Raw genomic sequence first — 21,813 nt, 5'->3', positions numbered from 1 at the left:
AATCAAGAAATTGTTAAAGATTGACTTCATAAATGCTGTTATTCTTGATTTAATCATTCATAAATAATTTACCTCCACATGACACTGAACCGAAGTAAATGCAGAAACATACCTGTTAACGTGTTTTGCCCCGAACAAAATTCAGTTCTCGTAACAGTCAGTCTGATGAGGATGAAAGTGAAGGTATTAAAAGTATCCTTCAACTTTTATGAAGACAGTCATTTGTGATTTGAAATGTCTTACCTGGAAAATAATGGACATCACTGCCCTCGTGTGGTCATAGTGTTCACCCCTCTCATTCGCTGCCGTAGGTACAGACAACTACTCTCCAAGACGTTTTCATTGCGTGCCATGAGTGATTGACATATTTGTCTACCAATAGTAATACATCATGGAAATGTTCTCGTCCAATCCAGACAGAGAATATACCAAACCAACCGGAATCAACGTTAAATATAGCATGCAGAACAGTTGCTTTTTCTTGTCATTGTATACTCTGCAATTACAGTAAAAGTGCAGACATCAGGAAGCTGAGCAAATCTAGGCTCGAGTTAAGGTTAGTGTCCTTAAAAAAATTACGTTACATTCGGTTGTGTGAAGACTTCTTTATGGGACTTCTTGATGATAAGATTAGTTTGCTATACAGTAGCTAGCTACCACGGTCACGTGTCAGTTAACCCATTCATAGACGTAAACCCATTCATAGACGCTAATTTACGGTATAGTCCAGGGATAGGAAACATACTTGTTCCATTTTATGATACAAGTATCACACTTGGTACACTAACACTAGATAGCTTGGGCCAGTCTGGGAAGCCCGTCAGTCAACCAGCCATCCAGATTTCCTGTTAGAAAATAGGGTAAAATCATTTCAAACAATATAAAAATTACTTTGTAATGTTATTTACTCATTAAATAAAACCCACAGGTAGACAATACTTCTGATCATAAGATACTCGTAAGACCATAATATGGGCCATATTAAGGTCATTTTGACCATTTTCCAGCAGCTATGTAAAACATTTTTTTTATACTTTTGTGATACAGCCACCAAATTTCACACACAGCTAGGACATGTTTAAATACGTATTTTTGGCTATAGTGCCATCGCAGATTTAGTCCATTACCCCCTGGCGGTCATTTCCAATATGGCTGCTGATGTCACCAGGGGTTCTCTGCACCGGTCAGAGAGCAAGCTGACGGTCAGAGACAGTGCCACAGTTCACATATTTATTGAGGACTTGTGGTTGGACATGGTATAGTTGGATTTGTGTGTGGTTCTGCAACAAAGAAGATGCATTCCAAGCAGGTTGCATAACATAAGGTAAAGGTGATAAGGATTATTAATAAACCAATATATCTCAAATAACAAAAATAAGGAAATGACATGACATCTTAATTTTATGACTTAACTAAAATATACATGGATAATAGGAAATTAACTTTCTCTTAACTTGGACACACACAACTGTAAAAAAAAACTGAGGACAGGATTTAAGTACAAAAAAGGTGTGAATGAGCATGTCAGGTAAGTCCTGATAATTAGTGACTAGTGTGTGGCATTGAGAGAAAGGTGAAATCAACTTGGTTGATCAAGTTCATCTCAGTAGATTCCCGTCAGGAAGTCCAGGATCCAGTTGCAGAGGGAGGTGTTTAGTCCCAGGGTCCTTATGAGCTTTGAGGGCACTATGGTGTTGAACACTAAGCTGTAGTCAATGAATAGCATTCTCATATAGGTGTTCCTTTTGTCCAGGTGGGAAAGGACAGTGTGGAGTGCAATAGAGATTGCATCAACTGTGGATCTGTTGGGGCGGTATGCAAATGCGGGTGGGTCTTGGGTTTCTGGGATGATGATGTTGATGTGAGCCATGACCAGCCTTTCAAAGCACTTCATGGCTACAGATGTGAGTGCTACAGGTCGGTAGTCATTTAGGCAGGTTACCTTCGCGTTCTTTGGCACAGGGACTATGGTGGTCTGCTTGAAACATGTAGGTATTACAGACTCGGTCAGGGTGAGGTTGAAAATGTCAGTGAAGACACTTGCCAGTTGGTCTGCGCATCCTCTGAGTACACGTCCTGGTAATCCGTCTGGCCCCGCAGCCTTGTGAATCTTGACCTGTTTAAAGGTCTTGCTCACATCAGCTATGTAGAGCGTGATCACACAGTCGTCCAGAACAGCTGGTGCTCTCATGCATGCTTCAGTGTTGCTTGCCTCGAAGCGAGCATAAAAGGCATTTAGCCCATCTGGTAGACTCGAGTCACTGGGCAGCTCACGGCTGGGTTTCCCTTTGTAGTCCGTAACAGTTTCAAGCCCTGCCACATCTGACGAGCATCAGAGCCTGTGTAGTAGGCTTCAATCTTAGTCCTGTATTGACACTTTGCCTGTTTGATGGTTCGTCTGAGGGCATAGCGGGATTTCATGTAAGCATCTGGATTAGTGTCCCGCTCCTTGATAGCGGCAGCTCTAGCCTTTTGCTCTGTGCGGATGTTGCCTGTAATCCGTGGCTTCTGGTTGGTATGGTCATTGTGGGGAGGACGTCGTCAATGCACTTACTGAGGAAGCTGGTGACTGAGGTGGTATACTCCTCAATGCCATTGGATGAATCCTGGAACATATTCCAGTCTGCTAGCAAAACAGTCCTCTAGCGTCGCATCCGCATCATCTGACCACTTCCGTATTGAGCGAGTCACTGGTACTTCCTGCTTTAGTTTTTGCTTGTAAGCAGGAATCAGGAGGATATAATTATCAGATTTGCCAAATGGAGGGTGAGGGAGAGCTTTGTACGCATCTGTGTATGGAGTAAAGGTGGTCTACGTTTTTTTTCTTCTGGTTGCACATGTGACATGCTGGTAAAAACGAGTTAAAACAGATTTAAGTTTTCCTGCATGCGTCACTTCTGGATGAACATTTTCTTGTTTGCTTATGGCCACGGTTTGTGGTGGTAAATAGACAGCTACGAAAAAATATTTAGTACAGTGGTTCCTCCTTTAAAAGTTGCTAGCTTGCACCGTGGGACTTAGAGGTACCCAGCGTCATGGCGTCATTGCTCCATACCACCACAAGGGGGAGTAGAGCACTCATTATGTATTTGGGTCCCAAGGTTTTTATATGACCAATCATATCGAGTGGTTCCAAAGACGAATTTTGACACGAGCCACCAGTGTTCTAGTGGCGTTCTTCAACAAAGATGGCTGAAAAAACATTTACAGTGGAACCAAATGTAAGTTGTTATAACGTCATAACAAGTCAAGCAAAAAATGTACAATTGAGAGGAATATGTTAATGTAAAGTCTAACGTTTGTGCATATTTTTTTGTCATAAAGTACATTTATGAAAATCGCTATTTAGCAAGTTATCTGACTAGCTAACATTAGCCAGCTAGCTAGTGTTAGGAGAATGAATTTGTAATTCGTGTTGTTTGATGTTTTAGGGACTCCTGAGAAAACCAGCAAACCAGGCTGTCGTCTTGTGAAACAGTGGATGTAAAGAATCTAGCTAGCTAAAGCATTTACAGCAAATTTCATGTACTTATTGCTTATTGTGTAGTGGAGGATAAAAATAACTATGTCTATGGATGTGTAGCTAGCTACAGTATGTAGCCGATCTGTGTATGGACCCTAAAACGTTAGGTTCTGAACTAATATTCATACCAATCTATGACCGTCAGCTATCATAGTTGTTGTATCAACTTCAAGTCTGAATGGCATTAATGAAGCCTATGGATAGAGTAGAATATAATAACTTTATTGTGCCAAGGATGCAAGTCCTATATACATGTACTGTAGTTATTACCACGCATGAGATTCCCACATTGTAGACTGTACATTGACTATATTCACTGGTCATGTACTCTTCCTTGGCAAATAAAGGTGCGGTTCAGGTATGAATCTCCGAGACATTCTTTTTCAGTCATCTCAAACTCCATTATTTGAATGATGCTGTGTCTGCATGTACAGTGAGGGGAAAAAGTATTTGATCCCCTGCTGATTTTGTACGTTTGCTCACTTAAAAAGAAATGATGAGTCTATCATTTTAATGGTAGGTTTATTTGAACAGTGAGAGACAGAATAACAACAAAAAAATCAAGAAAAACGCATGTCAAAAATTTTATAAAATGATTTGCATTTTAATGAGGGAAATAAGTATTTGACCCCTCTGCAAAACATGACTTAGTACTTGGTGGCAAAACCCTTATTGGCAATCACAGAGGTCAGACGTTTCTTGTAGTTGGCCACTAGGTTTGCACACATCTCAGGAGGGATTTTGTCCCACACCTCTTTGCAGATCTTCTCCAAGTCATTAAGGTTTCGAGGCTGACGTTTGGCAACTCGAACCTTCAGCTCCCTCCACAGATTGTCTATGGGATTAAGGTCTGGAGACTGGCTAGGCCACTCCAGGACCTTAATGTGCTTCTTCTTGAGCCACTCCTTTGTTGCCTTGGCCGTGTGTTTTGGGTCATTGTCATGCTGGAATACCCATCCACAACTCATTTTCAATGCCCTGGCTGAGGGAAGGAGGTTCTCACCCAAGATTTGACGGTACATGGCCCCGTCCATCGTCCCTTTGATGCGGTGAAGTTGTCCTGTCCCCTTAGCAGAAAAACACCCCCAAAGCATAATGTTTCCACCCCCATGTTTGCCGGTGGGGATGGTGTTCTTGGGGTCATAGGCAGCATTCCTCCTCCTCCAAACACGGCGAGTTGAGTTGATGCCAAAGAGCTCCATTTTGGTCTCATCTGACCACAACACTTTCACCCAGTTGTCCTTTGAATCATTCAGATGTTCATTGGCAAACTTCAGACGGGCATGTACAGTGGGGAGAACAAGTATTTGATACACTGCTGATTATGCAGGTTTTCCGACCTACAAAGCATGTAGAGGTCTGTAATTTTTATCATAGGTACACTTCAACTGTGAGAGACGGAATCTAAAACAAAAAATCCAGAAAATCACATTGTATGATTTTAAGTAAATAATTTGCATTTTATTGCATGACATAAGTATTTGATACATCAGAAAAGCAGAACTTAATATTTGGTACAGAAACCAATTTTTTTCATTTTTCATGGAGTAGAAACACCATAATATTAATCTAATTAATTAAGCATACTTGAGCATAGCTATAGCCATCTGTCTTAATGTGTTTTTATGGTCATCACTCACTGCGAAGTTTGTCAAGGTCCCGAGCAGGGTTGCCATGTCTGCGGATTTCTCGCTAAATTGGGCTACTTTGAAAACGATGTCGCGGGTGAAAATGTATTGGACACGGGTTACGGGTTTTTGGGCTACTTCTAAACTGCACCGCGGCCACCATGGCATTTCTCGTAAAAAAAAAAAGAGATTTTTTAATTTTTTTTATATATATATATATATATACATACACACACACACACACACACACACACACAGTACCAGTCAAAAGTTTGGACACACCTACTCATTTCGTAAATAAATAAATAAAAAATACTCTTTCAAAATGCAGATGTTGATTTAGTTATGGATCCATAACAAATTATTATGGGAATAAGTATCACTGATTTACAGAAATATTGTAACAAAGTTGTCTAATGAAGGCAAAAAATGTAGAGTCCTCCAATCATGTAGCCTACTCCCGACAATCACGTTGTACCGCGCCATATTTTCCATTCCATCTTAATGGAAACCCTTAGGGTTTCATTTTCTCTGAATGGAAACACCATAATATTAATCAAATTAATTAAACCAAATTTCTTAAAATCAATCCCATATACTATGTTATTACAAAAAAGGTTTTAAATTCTCTGGTAATGCCAATACGGAATACTATCATACTTCTCAAAGATGCCCTCTGGTGGTCAAAATTGCAATAACTTGCAGTAACAGAAGAAATGGCTGAGAATAAAATGACGTGCCACAGAATGCTGTAGCAGCACGCAACTTTTAAAGGAGGAACCACTGTAGGTAGTCGGGTCTACAGCAATCATGAGCAGTGGTGTAAAGTACTTAAGTAAAAATACTTTAAAGTACTACTACTTTTTTGGGGTGTCTGTACTATTTATATTTTTGACAGCTTTTACTTTTAGTTCACTACATTCCTAAAGAAAATGATGTACTTTTTACTCCGTACATTTTCCCTTACTCACAAAAGTACTATTTACATTTTCACTGCTTTGCAGGACAGGAAAATGGTCTAATTCACAACCTTATCAAGAGAACATCCCTGGTCATCCCTACTGCCTTTGATCTGGCTGACTCACTAAACACATGCTTCATTTGTAAATTACCGGTATGTCTGAGTGTTGGAGCGTGCCCCCTGGCTATCCGTAAATAAAAATTATGCTGTCTGGTTTGCTTAATATAAGGAATTTGAAATAATTTATACTTCTGATTCTTAAGTATATTTTAGCAATGACATTTACTTTTGATACTTACGTATATTTAAAACGAAATACTTTTAGACTTTTACTTGAGTCATTTTCTTTTAATGTATTTCTACTTTTACTCAAGTATGACAATTGGGTACTTTTTTCACCACTGATCATGAGGTACTGTACCTCAAGGGAGCAATATCTCGAGACTTCCTTAATATTAGAGATTGCACACCAGCTGTTATTGACAAATAGACACACACCACCACCCCTCGTCTTACCAGAGGGAGCTGTTCTGTCTTGCCGATGCACGGAAAACCCCGTGTCGTCGTTCAGCCACGACTTGGTGAAACAATATATTACAGTTTATAAGATGTTCTGTTGGTAAGATAGTCTCGAACGGAGCTCATCCAGTTTATTCTCCAGTGATTGCACGTTGATTAATAGAACAAATGGTAGAGGCGGGTTACCCACTGGCAGACAAATTCTCACAAGGGACTCGAATCTGCGCCGATTTTTTTTAATTAGAGAAGAATTAATTCACTTTTTCAATGCTAGTTAAGGATACTATAGTTATCACATTTTACGTTGGATTCATTTACTACAAAAAGCTAAGAAGTGTTTTCATTTAAATTCTGGTGGCACTCAGCGCACACACCAGTGGCGTGTATTCATGGATGCCAAGGGAAGCCAGGATTCCCCAAAGAATTTACAACAAAAAATTATTTGTAAAAAGTAAAATAATAATCCATTATATTTTGTCTCTCTGTGTTTCATAAGTGTTATTCAACAAGCTGAATGTATCTCACTGGAGAAAGCATCTGAGTGAACGAAACAGTTATCTATTTGATGCTGTCTGGTCAAAATAGAGTATTACATTGTTGCAAGCATTTGGCCTCCCTTTATTAAATAATAGCCAACCAGCGTTGAGCTAAACTGAGTGATCTCAGCTGTGAATGGTCATAGTGCGCCAAAAAAAAGTGTCAAAGGAAGCCAGTTTGGATTTGGCTTCAGAGCAATCACATCAGAAACCAAACGTCATGGAGATGGGGATTTGGACTTGGTTTTACTTAATTCTCCGTACTGCCCAATGATTATAACGCCGATTCTGATCCAACCATAAATTCATACATTGTGCCCCTGACCTGAGAGGATGGAAGTTCAACATGTAGCTAGATGTAGTATGCTAATGTTTACTAGCTGGCCTGGCGCATTGTTGCTCCTGATGTGAAGTTAGGCTAGCGAGCAAGCATTTTAGCCAGGTAGCTTAGGACAACAAAAACTAAAACTGTGTACTGTATGAGAGAGTCATAGACTGTTTAGGCAACATGAAAGAAAAGGACGTCATTGGTGTTTCTACAAGTAAGGTGAGTCAACATGTTTTTTCTACTTGCAAACACACACACTCACACACACATACTCACACACACAGAAATCAGAACCATGGACAGCCACACCATATTTAGTTTAAGTTGATTGGACTAAATAGTTTTTGGTATCTTTTAGTTGTCACTGTATTAGACTAAGCAGAGGGGATTAGATGATGTTGAAGTTGAAATGGTGCTGGAATAGTGGAGGAAGCTCCTGTTTTCTTTACGACTTGCGGTAACTCTCTGTGGTTCTAAATTTACAGTTGTTTTGTAGTCCCAAAATGTCAGAAACATTACCTTGCTTGACCTTGCTGTAGGTCATTGTTTGTTACATGCAGTATCTTTTGTGGACTTCACCGGACAGATGTTGCTCTCTGGTTTGTAATGAAACAATTGTGTGGTTGAATTTATTTTGCCATGTGTCATCTTATTGTCTTGGCCTTAGGCCTATATATCACGGTGTCAATGCGTATATGAACTAACAGGTTATAGAGCAAACAACGCAATACATTTTTTTGGGGGGGGCTTGGCTTCCCCAGTGATTTTACTCACGCACCACTACTAGGGTGACCACATTTAAAATACCCAAATGCAGGACAACCGGATGATTTTGCGGGACATTCCCTGGACATTTTAGCCTACATTAATAAAAACATTTGGCAGTTAGGCCTACTGTCCTCTTCAAGTTTAACTGGAATTTAAGCCGAAAGGATTTAAGAAATATGATTGGTTGACAATAGGCCTATCTATGACATTGGCCTACTTCTCGTCTTGCGCAGAATATCAAATCTCAACAATGATTGGAGAAGTGTTTAACATTACCAGTAGGCTCAGGCTACCACATCCTTATGATATATATATATATTTTGTGACTGCAATGTGACTGCAAGAGACAAGTTGTAATGTGTGACTAAAATAAGAGACAAATTAACCTTTTTTCTAAATTAGTGTTGCTTGAATTTGTTGATAAAATGTGACATGATTGTTTTGTTGCGGGACAAAGGGTCAAAATGCATGACTATCCCGCACAATCTGGGACATGTGGTCACCCTAACCGCTACTGGCACACACAAGCTTGTAGCTCTGGTCCAACGTTAGGCCAGCTCTCAGAAGTTCAGACATTGAAAGTTCCTTCATACCATGCCAACTATTAGCCCTTACAAAGTAAAAAAAACACCACCCCATTCCACTATCTAATCCTACTACAGGCCAACGGTCTGAGAAGACAGAAAACTACCACCAATCCCAAGTACTACCAATCCCAAGTACTGCAGCTGCCACCACAACAGCTATTTTCTGTGACTTACGTTCCATTTCTGCAGTTGACAACCATGGCTATGAATGCTAAGAAACCCACCTTACTGAAGTACATATTATTCCCATCCCTCTCTATTGGCCTCTGCCTACTTGCAGAAATCCTCATAGGATCCCTAACCCTGTACCCATCTTCCTCTACCACTCTCTTCACTGCTTCAGCATACAACACTTTCTGTACTACTCTGACAACCTCAGCCTGCCTTTCTCTCACTGGACACCTCCGATCTTCAGCCCCATGGCACCCCCACAGGTAACACACACAACTTTCTCCACCCATACTTTATATTCCTTCCTTTAATGCCCTCCTGCACACTTCTCACATCTAGGAATCTCCATAATACACACTGCTGCAACATGACCATAAGCTTGGCACCTAAAACACCATAGTATTTTCGGAACAAAATCTCTCATGGGATAACTGACACATCCTAACTTGACCTTGTCGGGCAAAACTCATCAGGGCAATGTCTTCTCCGTTTCACCATGCTCTCCACCGGGTCTGCGTCGCACCAAACAGAGGGCGTCACAGACACCACTAATCTTCACTTTCAGCTAATCCTCCTCAACACTTAATGCCACCCCCGTTATCAATCCTTTCAACGGCGCCCTGCTTCGCAGAACAAAGCAAGTCACAGTTCTTGTCCATAGTCGCGTGGTCCAAAGCGCACACTTCCTCTGGACGGAAGGAACACAATAAATCATCACGAGTCCACTTTGCGTTACTTTCACCTACTCAACAGTCCCCAACCTCATCTCCACCCAACCTGACACCACATATGGGTTAGACAGAATACAAGGATCCATTCTCTCCACAAATCTATCTCCCGCTGGGCCAGTATCATCCTTGTCATCATTGGGACGAGGCTCAAACTCAGCAATCCTCACCAGAGGTACTTCATCCTCACTCTTGTCACGTTCAATCTCTGAACTACTGGAGCACTTATCCCTCTTTTTGCATTTGACACCAACCTTCCTCACCACACCACTTCCCTCTACACTCAGCTCCTTCTCGGCGGTCATCACTGCACCTGCCACCACATTTAATTCATCCTCACTCTCGTCACGTTCCGTTTCCTTCTTTAGCTCTTCCAAACGTACTGTGTTATCCTCCATTCCATATTCACAAAAAACATATTCCCCTTTTTTTCTTGTCCGCCATCTTCTCACTCATCAGATCTTCCAGAAGTCTTGTGCAATCCCCCACTACATATTTATTCATATGTTCCTTTTTTTTCTTATCCGCCATCTTCCTCTTCCGTTGGAAAGAGGGGGCCGCTTGCCGCTTGCCCCCTTTCACTGCCATATCTCTGGCCTAATTCAGATAATGCAAGATGTCCAGCGCTTCAAGCCAAGCCTCCTCCTCCACCTTCTCTCGCTCTCTCCCCAGCTGCAAAACTTCAGTCACATTTCGCGCCCTACACTTCTCTGTCCAATGCATGTAAACAACTATATCTGGCCCGCTCCATAGCAAGCTGCTCTATCCACATTGATTGGTGAAGTAATTTAATGTGGCGTTAAATGTAAAAAAAAAAATATATATATATATACTGCTCAAAAAAATAAAGGGAACACTTAAACAACACATCCTAGATCTGAATGAAAGAAATAATCTTATTAAATACTTTTTTCTTTACATAGTTGAATGTGCTGACAACAAAATCACACAAATAATCAATGGAAATCCAATTTATCAACCCATGGAGGTCTGGATTTGGAGTCACACTCAAAATTAAAGTGGAAAACCACACTACAGGCTGATCCAACTTTGATGTAATGTCATTAAAACAAGTCAAAATGAGGCTCAGTAGTGTGTGTGGCCTCCACGTGCCTGTATGACCTCCCTACAACGCCTGGGCATGCTCCTGATGAGGTGGCGGATGGTCTCCTGAGGGATCTCCTCCCAGACCTGGACTAAAGCATCCGCCAACTCCTGGACAGTCTGTGGTGCAACGTGGCGTTGGTGGATGGAGCGAGACATGATGTCCCAGATGTGCTCAATTGGATTCAGGTCTGGGGAACGGGCGGGCCAGTCCATAGCATCAATGCCTTCCTCTTGCAGGAACTGCTGACACTCTCCAGCCACATGAGATCTAGCATTGTCTTGCATTAGGAGGAACCCAGGGCCAACCGCACCAGCATATGGTCTCACAAGGGGTCTGAGGATCTCATCTCGGTACCTAATGGCAGTCAGGCTACCTCTGGCGAGCACATGGAGGGCTGTGCGGCCCCCCAAAGAAATGCCACCCCACACCATGACTGACCCACCGCCAAACCGGTCATGCTGGAGGATGTTGCAGGCAGCAGAACGTTCTCCACGGCGTCTCCAGACTCTGTCACGTCTGTCACGTGCTCAGTGTGAACCTGCTTTCATCTGTGAAGAGCACAGGGCGCCAGTGGCGAATTTGCCAATCTTGGTGTTCTCTGGCAAATGCCAAACGTCCTGCACGGTGTTGGGCTGTAAGCACAACCCCCACCTGTGGACGTCGGGCCCTCATACCACCCTCATGGAGTCTGTTTCTGACCGTTTGAGCAGACACGTGCACATTTGTGGCCCGCTGGAGGTCATTTTGCAGGGCTCTGGAAGTGCTTCTCCTGCTCCTCCTTGCATAAAGGCGGAGGTAGCGGTCCTGCTGCTGGGTTGTTGCCCTCCTACGGCCTCCTCCACGTCTCCTGATGTACTGGCCTGTCTCCTGGTAGCGCCTCCATGCTCTGGACACTACGCTGACAGACACAGCAAACCTTCTTGCCACAGCTCGCATTGATGCGCCATCCTGGATGAGCTGCACTACCTGAGCCACTTGTGTAGGTTGTAGACTCCGTCTTATGCTACCACTAGAGTGAAAGCACCACCAGCATTCAAAAGTGACCAAAACATCAGCCAGGAAGCATAGGAACTGAGAAGTGGTCTGTGGTCTCCACCTGCAGAACCACTCCTTTATTGGGGGTGTCTTGCTAATTGCCTATAATTTCCACCTGTTGTCTATTCCATTTGCACAACAGCATGTGACATTTATTGTCAATCAGTGTTGCTTCCTAAGTGGACAGTTTGATTTCACAGAAGTGTGATTGACACAACTACATTGTGTTGTTTAAGTGTTCCCTTTATTTTTTTGAGCAGTGTATAACGATTTCAGAGGTTCAAAAAGTATCACAAAGAAACTATATAAACCGTTACTTGTTTTGGTTCAAACTGGTTCCGAACTTTATTTTGCTGGTTGGAACAGTACTGGAACGGAACCCCAAAAAATGTCCTGTATTTTATTTAACCAGGTAGACAAGTTGAGAACAAGTTCTCATTTACAATTGCGACCTGGCCAAGATAAAGCAAAGCAGTTTGACACATACAACAACACAGAGTTACACGTGGAGTAAAACAAACATACAGTCAATAATATAGTAGAAAAATAAGTCTATATACAATGTGAGCAAATGAGGTGAGATAAGGGAGGTAAAGGCAAAAAAGGCCATGGTGGCAAAGTAAATGCAATATAGGAAGTAAAACACTGGAATAGTAGATTTGCAATGGAAGAAAGTGCAAAGTAGAAATAGAAATAATGGGGTGCAAAGGAGCAAAATAAATAAATACTATAGGGGAAGTGGTAGTTGTTTGGGCAAAATTATAGATGGGCTATGTACAGGTGCAGTAAACTGTGAGCTGCTCTGACAGCTGGTGCTTAAAGCTAGTGAGGGAGATAAGTGTTTCCAGTTTTAGAGATTTTTGTAGTTCGTTCCAGTCATTGGCAGCAGAGAACTAGAAGGAGAGGCGGCCGAAGGAGGAATTGGCTTTGGGGGTGACCAGAGAGATATACCTGCTGGAGCGCATGCTACAGGTGGGTGCTGCTATGGTGACCAGCGAGCTGAGATGAGGGGGAACTTTACCTAGCAGGGTGTTATAGATGACCTGGAGCCAGTGGGTTTGGCGACGAGTATGAAGCGAGGGCCAGCCAACGAGAGCGTACAGGTTGCAGTGGTGGGTAGTATATGGGGCTTTGGTGACAAAACAGATGGCACTGTGATAGACTGCATCCAATTTATTGAGTAGGGTATTGGAGGCTATTTTGTAAATGACATCGCCGAAGTCGAGGATCGGTAGGATGGTCAGTTTACGAGGGTATGTTTGGCAGCATGAGTGAAAGACGCTTTGTTGCGAAATAGGAAGCCAATTCTAGATTTAACTTTGGATTGGAGATGTTTGATGTGAGTCTGGAAGGAGAGTTTACAGTCTAACCAGACACCTAGGTACTGTTCAGAACGAAACGATTGGAAAATGATTTGGATTCCAACCCTTGGTGTAAACGGAAGAAGGACGCAAAACATTTCTTAAACGGAAGCAAACGGAACGAATTGGGGAGGGACCTATCTGAATTTGTCCAATACAAACTCTAGTTTTAGTTGCAACTGTTTGGCTATGATTACACCTTTGTTGTCACTGAAATATACTGTCTTCTGCAACTATATTAAAACAGTGGACAGTAAGTGTATATTTTGCATTTGTGCATTTTTTTGGTTGATGTGATATGAAATGTCAAAAAGGTTATAAAATGATTAGCATTTTAATGGGGGAAATAAGTATTTGACCCCTCTGCAAAACATGACTTAGTACTTGGTGGTAAAACTCTTGTTGGCAATCACAGAGGTCAGACGTTTCTTGTAGTTTCTTTATCAGTGGGCAAACGTACAAAATCGGCAGGGGATCAAATACTTTTTTCCCCCACTGTAAGTTTAGATGGTGTATTTGGCTGTTTTGGCTGCCAGAGACAATTTGCCTTTAAATAGAACATGTACTGTAAGGTAGTCTATTATTGGGCTACTTGTCAGTATTCCCCAAATGTAGATTCATATCAAACGGCTCCATGTGCGATTCTCACAGACCTAGCATAACTATACAACTCATAACAGTGATTCTGATAAGTCTATATCGGTCAAGCATATCAATATGCAATGCAGTCTAAAAAATAAATATGATCATCATATAAGTCGTTTTTCAGCAGGTGTGGTTTGTGAAGATGGAGGGAGAGCATCCTCATGAGGAGAATCAGACTGAAACAGCTTGCTGTGCATCCCAATGTCCCAAAGATGGAGAGGAGAGGCAGAGACAAGGGGCTATGTTATGGTCCATCCAGGAGGCAGTGGAGAGGCAGACCATGCAGATAGGAACGTCTGCCTGTGGGGCAACAGCCGTAGTGGACGTCCTACAGGCCCTCGGCATCGTTGTGGCACCCGAGACGGCTGACCGGTGTGTGCGGACGTGCCTGAGGAGGAACGAGGCGCCGCTGCCCGATTACCTGTTCTCCCGGAGCGAGGCTGGTACTGACCATTGACCGCTTACTGTCCTTGTTCTATTTAGCTAACAACCGTGCACTGTTTTCACATTAATCAACTGACCGCAATCTAACAATTTATGACAAGAATCTTTGGCCCCAACCCTGATTTGACATAACACAACAGCCAACCACAACTCATCCAGCAGTCTACTCTGACCACAACCCTTAGAACTTCCTCATTATACCACAATTTCTCTAAATGGACCACAGGCCCTCAACCATGACCACCAAATGCTCTGTTAACTGTGTTTGTGTATATATGTGCGTGCATGTGTGTTTCTGTATTTATTTTCCACTGTTGTATGTCTGTGATACACCCTCCTCTCTGTCTCTTCCCCTCTCCCAGGTGCCACACACGCACAGCTGATAGCTGGGGCGGAGCAGGCTAGTGGTGGGCGCGTGCTGGGTCGCCACTTCCCCCTCCACCCTCGCCGGCGGGTGAGGCTGGTACCCTGGCTGGCACAGTGGATCCAGAAAGGGGCAGTGCCCGTGGCCACCATGAACATGCAGCTGGCAGTGCCAGAGGGAGAGGAGGTTCCCGACGCATGGCACCACCAACTCATCTTTGGGGTCGGACCCGACACTGTCTATATGACCAATCCCCTGGATGTGGGTAAGTCGTGTGTGTGTGTTTGAGTGTGAGAGAGTATACCCTGTGTGTGACTTCATGCATTCTATGTCCCAGTGAGTGAGCGGGAGGTGCATCAGCGACTCTGCAGTGAATCTGTGTTGCTGATACGTCGAGAGGATGTGCTGCTGAGATTGACAGCTGACGCCCCTCTGTCTAGCCTGTCGGACGACCAGTCTGACCCACGCTGGAAAGCACTGGATGTGGAGGGTGAGAGAGAAATTTCACCGCTCTCTGTTACTCTGGTCATGTTCCCCTGCTCAGATGTTGCATGCATCAACCAATGGTTGTGTGCCACGTAATCGACTGTGTTATGTAAAATACCTATCCAGCCGCTTTAAGATCTGGCATGCGTCAGTAACGCCTGGGCAGAGGAAGGCGCCCTATGTCTGTCTCTCTCTCACTCTCTCTCACTCTTTGTCTCAGAATAACACACAAACAATTTAGTTCTGCCAAAGCAGGATGTCAATTACGTGTATGTGTGTGCGTGTGTGTGCACACCTGTGCGTTTGTGTGCATGTGGTCCTTTACTCCCTTAGGTCAATTGAGGCAGATGATTCGTGAGGAAGACCATGATGATGAAGATCAGTTTAGGATGAGCCATGTCATGATCCCCGCAGCGTACAGTTCAGGTGTGACAGTCTTCGCCCTCAGAGATTCAGACCAAGGACAGGAGCTTCTCCACGCCCCTGAACTCCCTTTGCTTTGATATGGCTGGACAGTGGACACATCATTACCAAAAATCTTGCTGTGATTGGACAATGCATCTTTGACCTTCCCACTATTGTTACATGTATTCGGTGAGGGGAAATGTTCAGAAACTGGTGATAGAAATGTCATTAATAGAGCTGACATGGTTCCTTATTCTACAGGTAAGAGAGGCTTGGCTGTTCTACATAATATATTTCTATCTGAACATCCCACAATGTTGCACCCTGCTGAATGTGCCCCAGGCGTATTCAGTGAGGTGAAACACTCAAAAATGGATATAAACTATAGAATTGATAGAGCTGACTCAATTTCCTATTCAGACAACTCATGATTCTGATATGTCTATCTATAATATTGGCCAGTCATGTTGTACACAATACATTTTTATCTGAACGTTCAGTAACGTTACTCCGACCTGAACGAGGCCCTGCTGCTGTACAGTAGGATATCCGTCCCTGACAGTAATACCTTGTTTGAACACTTTTCTGGGTCGTATTCACTGACATCAAGCAGAAGAAAATGAACCGAAACAGGAAGTGACTCCCTGAACTTACCCAATAAGAAACATTCATTTTCCTTTTCCATTAAATAACGTTTTGCTACAGTATGCACTAATGAATACGACCCTGATCTTATGTGTGTGACGTTAAGAATAGCCTACTTGATGTATGCCCCTGCACCAGTGGAGGCTGCTGAGTGGAGAACGGCCCGTAATAATAGCTGGAACTGTGCAAATAGAATGGCATCAAAAACATAGAAACCATGTGTTTGATGTATTTGATACTATTCCACTAATTCCGCTCCAGCCATTACCAAGAGCCCGTCCTCCCCAATTAAGGTGCCACCACCCCCTGTGCCCTGCACATTGAAATGGTTGCACAGTTTGAAACCCTTTCTACTGCAGCAGGACAATCAACCCTAATGCGCCACTCTGTGCAATACCAGATAAGCTAAATCATGTGGCACTGGAATGTAAATGTGATGTTGTGCTCATCTACACAGATACAGATTAGGTATATATCTGAGTGTGCTCATGATTTGCAGTTTTCTGTGCTCAAGATTTTTGGCTACCACTTATTTGGCCAGTTTCCCAGACACAGATTAAGCCTGGTCCTTGACTAAGAATGATGTTCAATGGAGATTCTCCATTAACAGTAGCAGTTGAGTCCAGGACTAGGCTTGATCTGTATCCAGGAAACCAACCAAATATGAAATTATGTTTAAATCAATCAATGTGTATCTGTTGTCGTTCCAGGTTGTGATGTTTGTCATGTTAACTCCCTTTTATTTGTAAGCTATCAAAATACATAAAGAGAGTCGCACGATCTATATATAAAAACTCCCAGTCATTTCTTGGGTGAAACACCAAGGTTTCTGCATCACTGTGCCTTCTTCAGGGTAATGTCATGAATGCTTGAACCAGGTTATGAAGACAAACGGTGCAATTAGTGTAACCAATGACAATAGTGAGGGGTGTGAATGAATTGAGTGAAACTTAAATACAGTGCATTCGGAAACTATTCAGATCCCTTCCCTTTTTCCACATTTTGTTACATTACAGCCTTATTATAAAATGGATTAAATAAAAAAATCCTCATCAATCTACACAAAATACCCCATAATGACAAAGTGAAAACAGGTTTTTAGAAATGTTTGCAAATTTATTCAAAATGAAAAACATAACTTATTTACATTAGTATTCTTTGCTATGAGACTCGAAAATTGAGCTCAGGTGCATCCTGTTTCCATTGATCATCCTGGAGCTGTTTCTACAACTTGATTGGGGTCCACCTATGGTAAATTCAATTGATTGGACATGATTTGGAAAGGCACACACCTGTCTATATAAGGTCCCACAGTTGACAGTGCATGTCAGAGCAAAAACCAAGCCATGAGGTCGAAGGAATTGTCCGTAAAGCTCCAAGACAGGATTGTGTCGTGGCACAGATCTGGGGAAGGGTACCAAAAAAATTCTGAAGCATTGATGGTCCCCAAGAAGAAGTTTGGAACCAGCAAGACTTCTTAGAGCTGGCTGCCCGGCCAGACTGAACAATCGGGGAAAAGGGCCTTGGTCAGGAAGGTGGCCAAGAACCCAATGGTCACTCTGACAGAGTTCCAGAGTTCCTCTGGAGATGGGAGAACCATCTCTGCAGCACTCCACCAATCAGGCCTTTATGGTAGAGTGGCCAGACGGAAGACACTCCTCAGTAAAAGACACATGACAGCCCGCTTGGAGTTTACCAAAAGGCACCTAAAGGACTCTCAGACCATGAGAAACAAGATTCTCTTGTCTGATGAATGCAAAGTGTCACGTCTGGAGGAAACCTGGCACCATCCCTACGGTGAAGCATGGTGGGGGCAGTATCATGCTGTGAGGATGTTTTTCAGTGGCAGGGACTGGCAGACTAGTCAGATCGAGGGAAAGATGAACGGCGCAAAGTACAGAGAGCTCCTTGATGAAAATCTGCTCCAGAGCCCTCTCAGGACCTCAGACTGGGGCGAAGGTTCACCTTCCAACAGGACAACGACCCTAAGCACACAGCCAAGACAACGCAGGAGTGGCTTCGGGACAAGTCTCTGAATGTCATTGAGTGGCCCAGCCAGAGGCCATACTTGAACCCGATCAATCATCTCTGGAGAGACCGTTATTTATCTTTAATACATTTGCAAAAATTTCGAAAAAACTTTTTTTGCTTTGTCATTATGGGGTATTATGTGTCGATTGATGAGGGGAAAAAACTATTTCATCAATTTTAGAATAAGGCTGTAACATAACAAAATGTGGAAAAAGTCAAGCAGGCTGAATACTTTACGAATGCACTGTATATATTTCATTGTTTCCAAATTCATTACATTTTTGTTACATGTAATATTTTGGTTCAAGCATAATGCATAATAAGCATCAAAAGGGGGAACATATTGGGTGTACGCTGCTGATAAGCCGTAGAAATAATATATTCATTCATAAGACTTACTGTACATAAGGGCCTGAGATCCAAGTACATTTTCAGACCACTAGGGGTCAATGTTTTTAGACAGGATATCCGGTAGGCCTCCCTCTGTAGTAGTAGGATCTCGATTTTTACCTCCTCTCCTTGGTAGATGAACATGCTCAATGCCTGTGTATTTGATGGGAGAGAGAGGATGGTTAGCTTCAACAAAGTGCGCTGCTACTGGATAGTCAGTAGTCTTACACCTGATTGAGCTGCGGTGTTCAGCAATGCTTTATTTTACTTGTATTTTCGTTTGTCCTACGTAGGCTTTCTCACATGAACAGGTGATGAGATAGATTACTCGCTTTCATTTTCTCTGAACACACAGACTGTTGAATTGTTTTTCTTCTTCGGTTTAGTTTTTAGCAACTGAGATATTGAGATTTTCATCATTGCAGCATCAAGGGTTTTGTCCTTGTAGCCTCTCATTTTGAATGTATCTGTCATTTTCTTAGCATTGCTGTCAAAATCTGACTGGTGGCCACAGATTCATTTAACCCTGCGTAGCTGGCTATATGGTAGACCATTCTTGAGGGGAAGGGGATGCATACTATCCGCATGCAGCAGGGTATTGCAGTCTGTGGGCTTTGTGTTTAACTCTGTGTGTAATGCATCATTCTCTTTGATCCATAAATCCAGGTAGTTTATTTTTCTCTCATCAGTCTGCATGGTGATTTTGAGGTATTCAGAGCTCTCGTTTAGCGGAGTTTGGAATTCATTTAGTTCCTGCTGACTTCCTTCCCAGAGCACAAAGACATCAGTTTTGTATCTCTTCCATAGGAGGGTTTTCGAAAGTAGGGGGTGTGTCTCTGTTTTGTAAATGAGTGCTTCCTCAATTTGTCCCACATACAGGTTTGCATAGTTGGGGGCAAAGTGGAAGCCCATGGCTACACCCTGAATTTGAAGGAAAAAGTCTGACAAGACAGTTGTTTTTGGATAATACCAGTTCAGTGAGTTGCAAGATGCAATCATTGGATGAAGCAAGGGTAGGGTCTCTCTGCTGAAGGAAGTGTTGCAGTGCCTGCATGCCTCAAGTGTGTGGAATATTAGTGTACACGCTCTCCACATCAAAAGTGACCAGCAGGGTGCCCTCTGGTATTCTTAAGCCCTCTATCAATGAGATCATGTGACTAGTCTCTTGTATTTGACGTGAGATGGTAGATTCTCAACCATTGGTTTAATGTGGTATTCCACAAATTTAGAAATGTTGGACGTCACAGAGTCAAATGAAGCTACAATGGGTCTACCTGGGGGAGCAGATCATTTTTTGTGTAATTTAGCGACATAATAAAAAATTGGTATCTTAGGAAATTTCACACAGAAATTCACATTCTTTTTTGGTGATTTGTCCTGATTCCAAACAGCTTTCCACTGTGGATGTGATATTATGCTGGAATTCTAAGGTAGGGTCATAATTCAGTTTGTGATAAAGTCACCTTTAAATAGTTGTTGGTGACATTCATTCACATAGTCACATTTGTTTTGTATACAAATTCCTACTCCGTCACATTTTTTTATGATAATCGAAGGATCTGATTGTAAAGTCCTTAAGAGTCATTCTCTCGTCTCTACTCAGGTTATCATAGGATTTGTGTTTCTGTTTGTCTTTCAGTAGGTCACTTACATCATTTTCAACAATCCTGCAGAAGGTTTCCATGGATGCACATGCCTTTGGGGGGAGGTACAAATTAACTTTTGCTCTAAATGTGGTTCTCTCAGAGCTTACAGTTTATTTGCCATTAGTCAGCACCTCTACACAAAATAATTGTCTCTGGGAGTGCGCCTGCTCATGCTTTTTATTCAACTCCCTTTTATTTATTCAACTCCCACCGAAAGGTAGCTGGATCGATTCCCCGAGCTGACAAGGTAAAAATCTTTCATTCTGCCCCTGAACAAGGCAGTTAACCCACTGTTCCCCGGTAGGCCGCCATTGTAAATAAGAATTTGTTTTGCCAAGTTAAATATAATAAAAAACTAAACTCTGGAACTCGAAGACCGTTCCACTGCATTTTTTCATTGTTACCCTCTAATCTAGACATCGGACACCAGGTGGATGCAATTATCAAGTAGAACAGAAAACCAGCAGGCTCCGGTCCTCATAGCGTAAGAGCCAATTTATGCTTGATCCAGAAATGTGGTCTGAGGCGCCGTACAGATGGTTTGACGCAAATACGGAACCTCCATTGGCGCAGAGACCAAAGTGAGCTCCATACCAAATCGCTGTGCGCCTCAAACATTTTGTAAAAGTATTAATAGGCGCTGCACGGTCATTCCGACATCTGCATTCGCCGTGCTGAAGCATTTATGGTAATATGGCTTCTGCCGAAGTCGGGACATTCATACTTCTTGCTTTGAGGCGCAGCTCAGAGCTGTTGTCAAGGAAGTGAGTGTGTTTATACAGGACCTACCATCAATCAATCATGTCAATGCAGAGCTATATGGAGCCAACCGCATTATTAACAAATTTGAGAGGCACACTGCCATGCGGTACTTAGCTCAATGTGGCCTCTGCATTCCTCCAGAGGTTCGCCAATTGCATCGCACCCTCCATATTGCGCCTCCGACCACATTTTTTTGATCAAACATAAATTGGATCCATATAGCTCTGCATTGGCATGATTGGCTGATAGTAGGTGAGGGTGGGAGGTCCTAAATAAACAAAAATGTACTTCCTTGACAACTTCCCATCACAACAGCTCTGTGCTGCTCCACAAAGAGCAAAATGTATGAATGCCCTGACTTCTGCAGAGGCCATATCGTCGAAAATGCTGCACGGCCAATGCAGGATTCAGATTGACCATGCAGCGCCTTTAAGAGTTGAATAACCCTACTCTGCAGGCTTAAAATATAGATTTGGCCTAAAAACTACAACTCCCATGATTCTCTGAATGAAAAAACGACTAGAGGCTAAGGAAGTTAACACATGTTTTACAGAAACAAAACTTGATATGCATATTAACTTTATCTTAAGACCTTTTACTAGACACTGCATACATAAATGGCCTATAGAAGTTACATCTATCTATTATTTGACCCGCGTTTAAAAGCTAAACAAACACAGTTGCGTATTATATTGGGTCCACGTGGTTTGAGTTGATATGCTGCGTTCAAGTGCTAGTTGCA

General features: G+C 42.6%; 1 protein-coding gene across 2 annotated transcripts; it reads left to right on the top strand.

Moving 5' to 3' along the window:
- Positions 1–442: 442 nt before the first annotated feature.
- Positions 443–17,036, top strand: LOC115179839 (uncharacterized). 2 transcript variants are annotated; one of them, XM_029741670.1, is made up of 5 exons: positions 443–556; positions 14,026–14,341; positions 14,705–14,971; positions 15,044–15,196; positions 15,526–17,036. In XM_029741670.1, the coding sequence occupies exons 2-5, from the start codon at positions 14,041–14,043 to the stop codon at positions 15,693–15,695; spliced, it is 891 nt and encodes a 296-aa protein (XP_029597530.1). In that variant the 5' UTR covers positions 443–556; positions 14,026–14,040; the 3' UTR covers positions 15,696–17,036. The 2 variants fall into 2 exon arrangements, with proteins under 2 accessions (XP_029597530.1, XP_029597527.1); XM_029741667.1 differs by having other exon boundaries at positions 14,023–14,341.
- Positions 17,037–21,813: the final 4,777 nt, after the last annotated feature.

This window comes from Salmo trutta, chromosome 39 (genome assembly GCF_901001165.1).
Source record: "Salmo trutta chromosome 39, fSalTru1.1, whole genome shotgun sequence".
Lineage (NCBI taxonomy): Eukaryota > Metazoa > Chordata > Actinopteri > Salmoniformes > Salmonidae > Salmo > Salmo trutta.
This window is presented reverse-complemented; position numbering and strand designations above follow the sequence as displayed.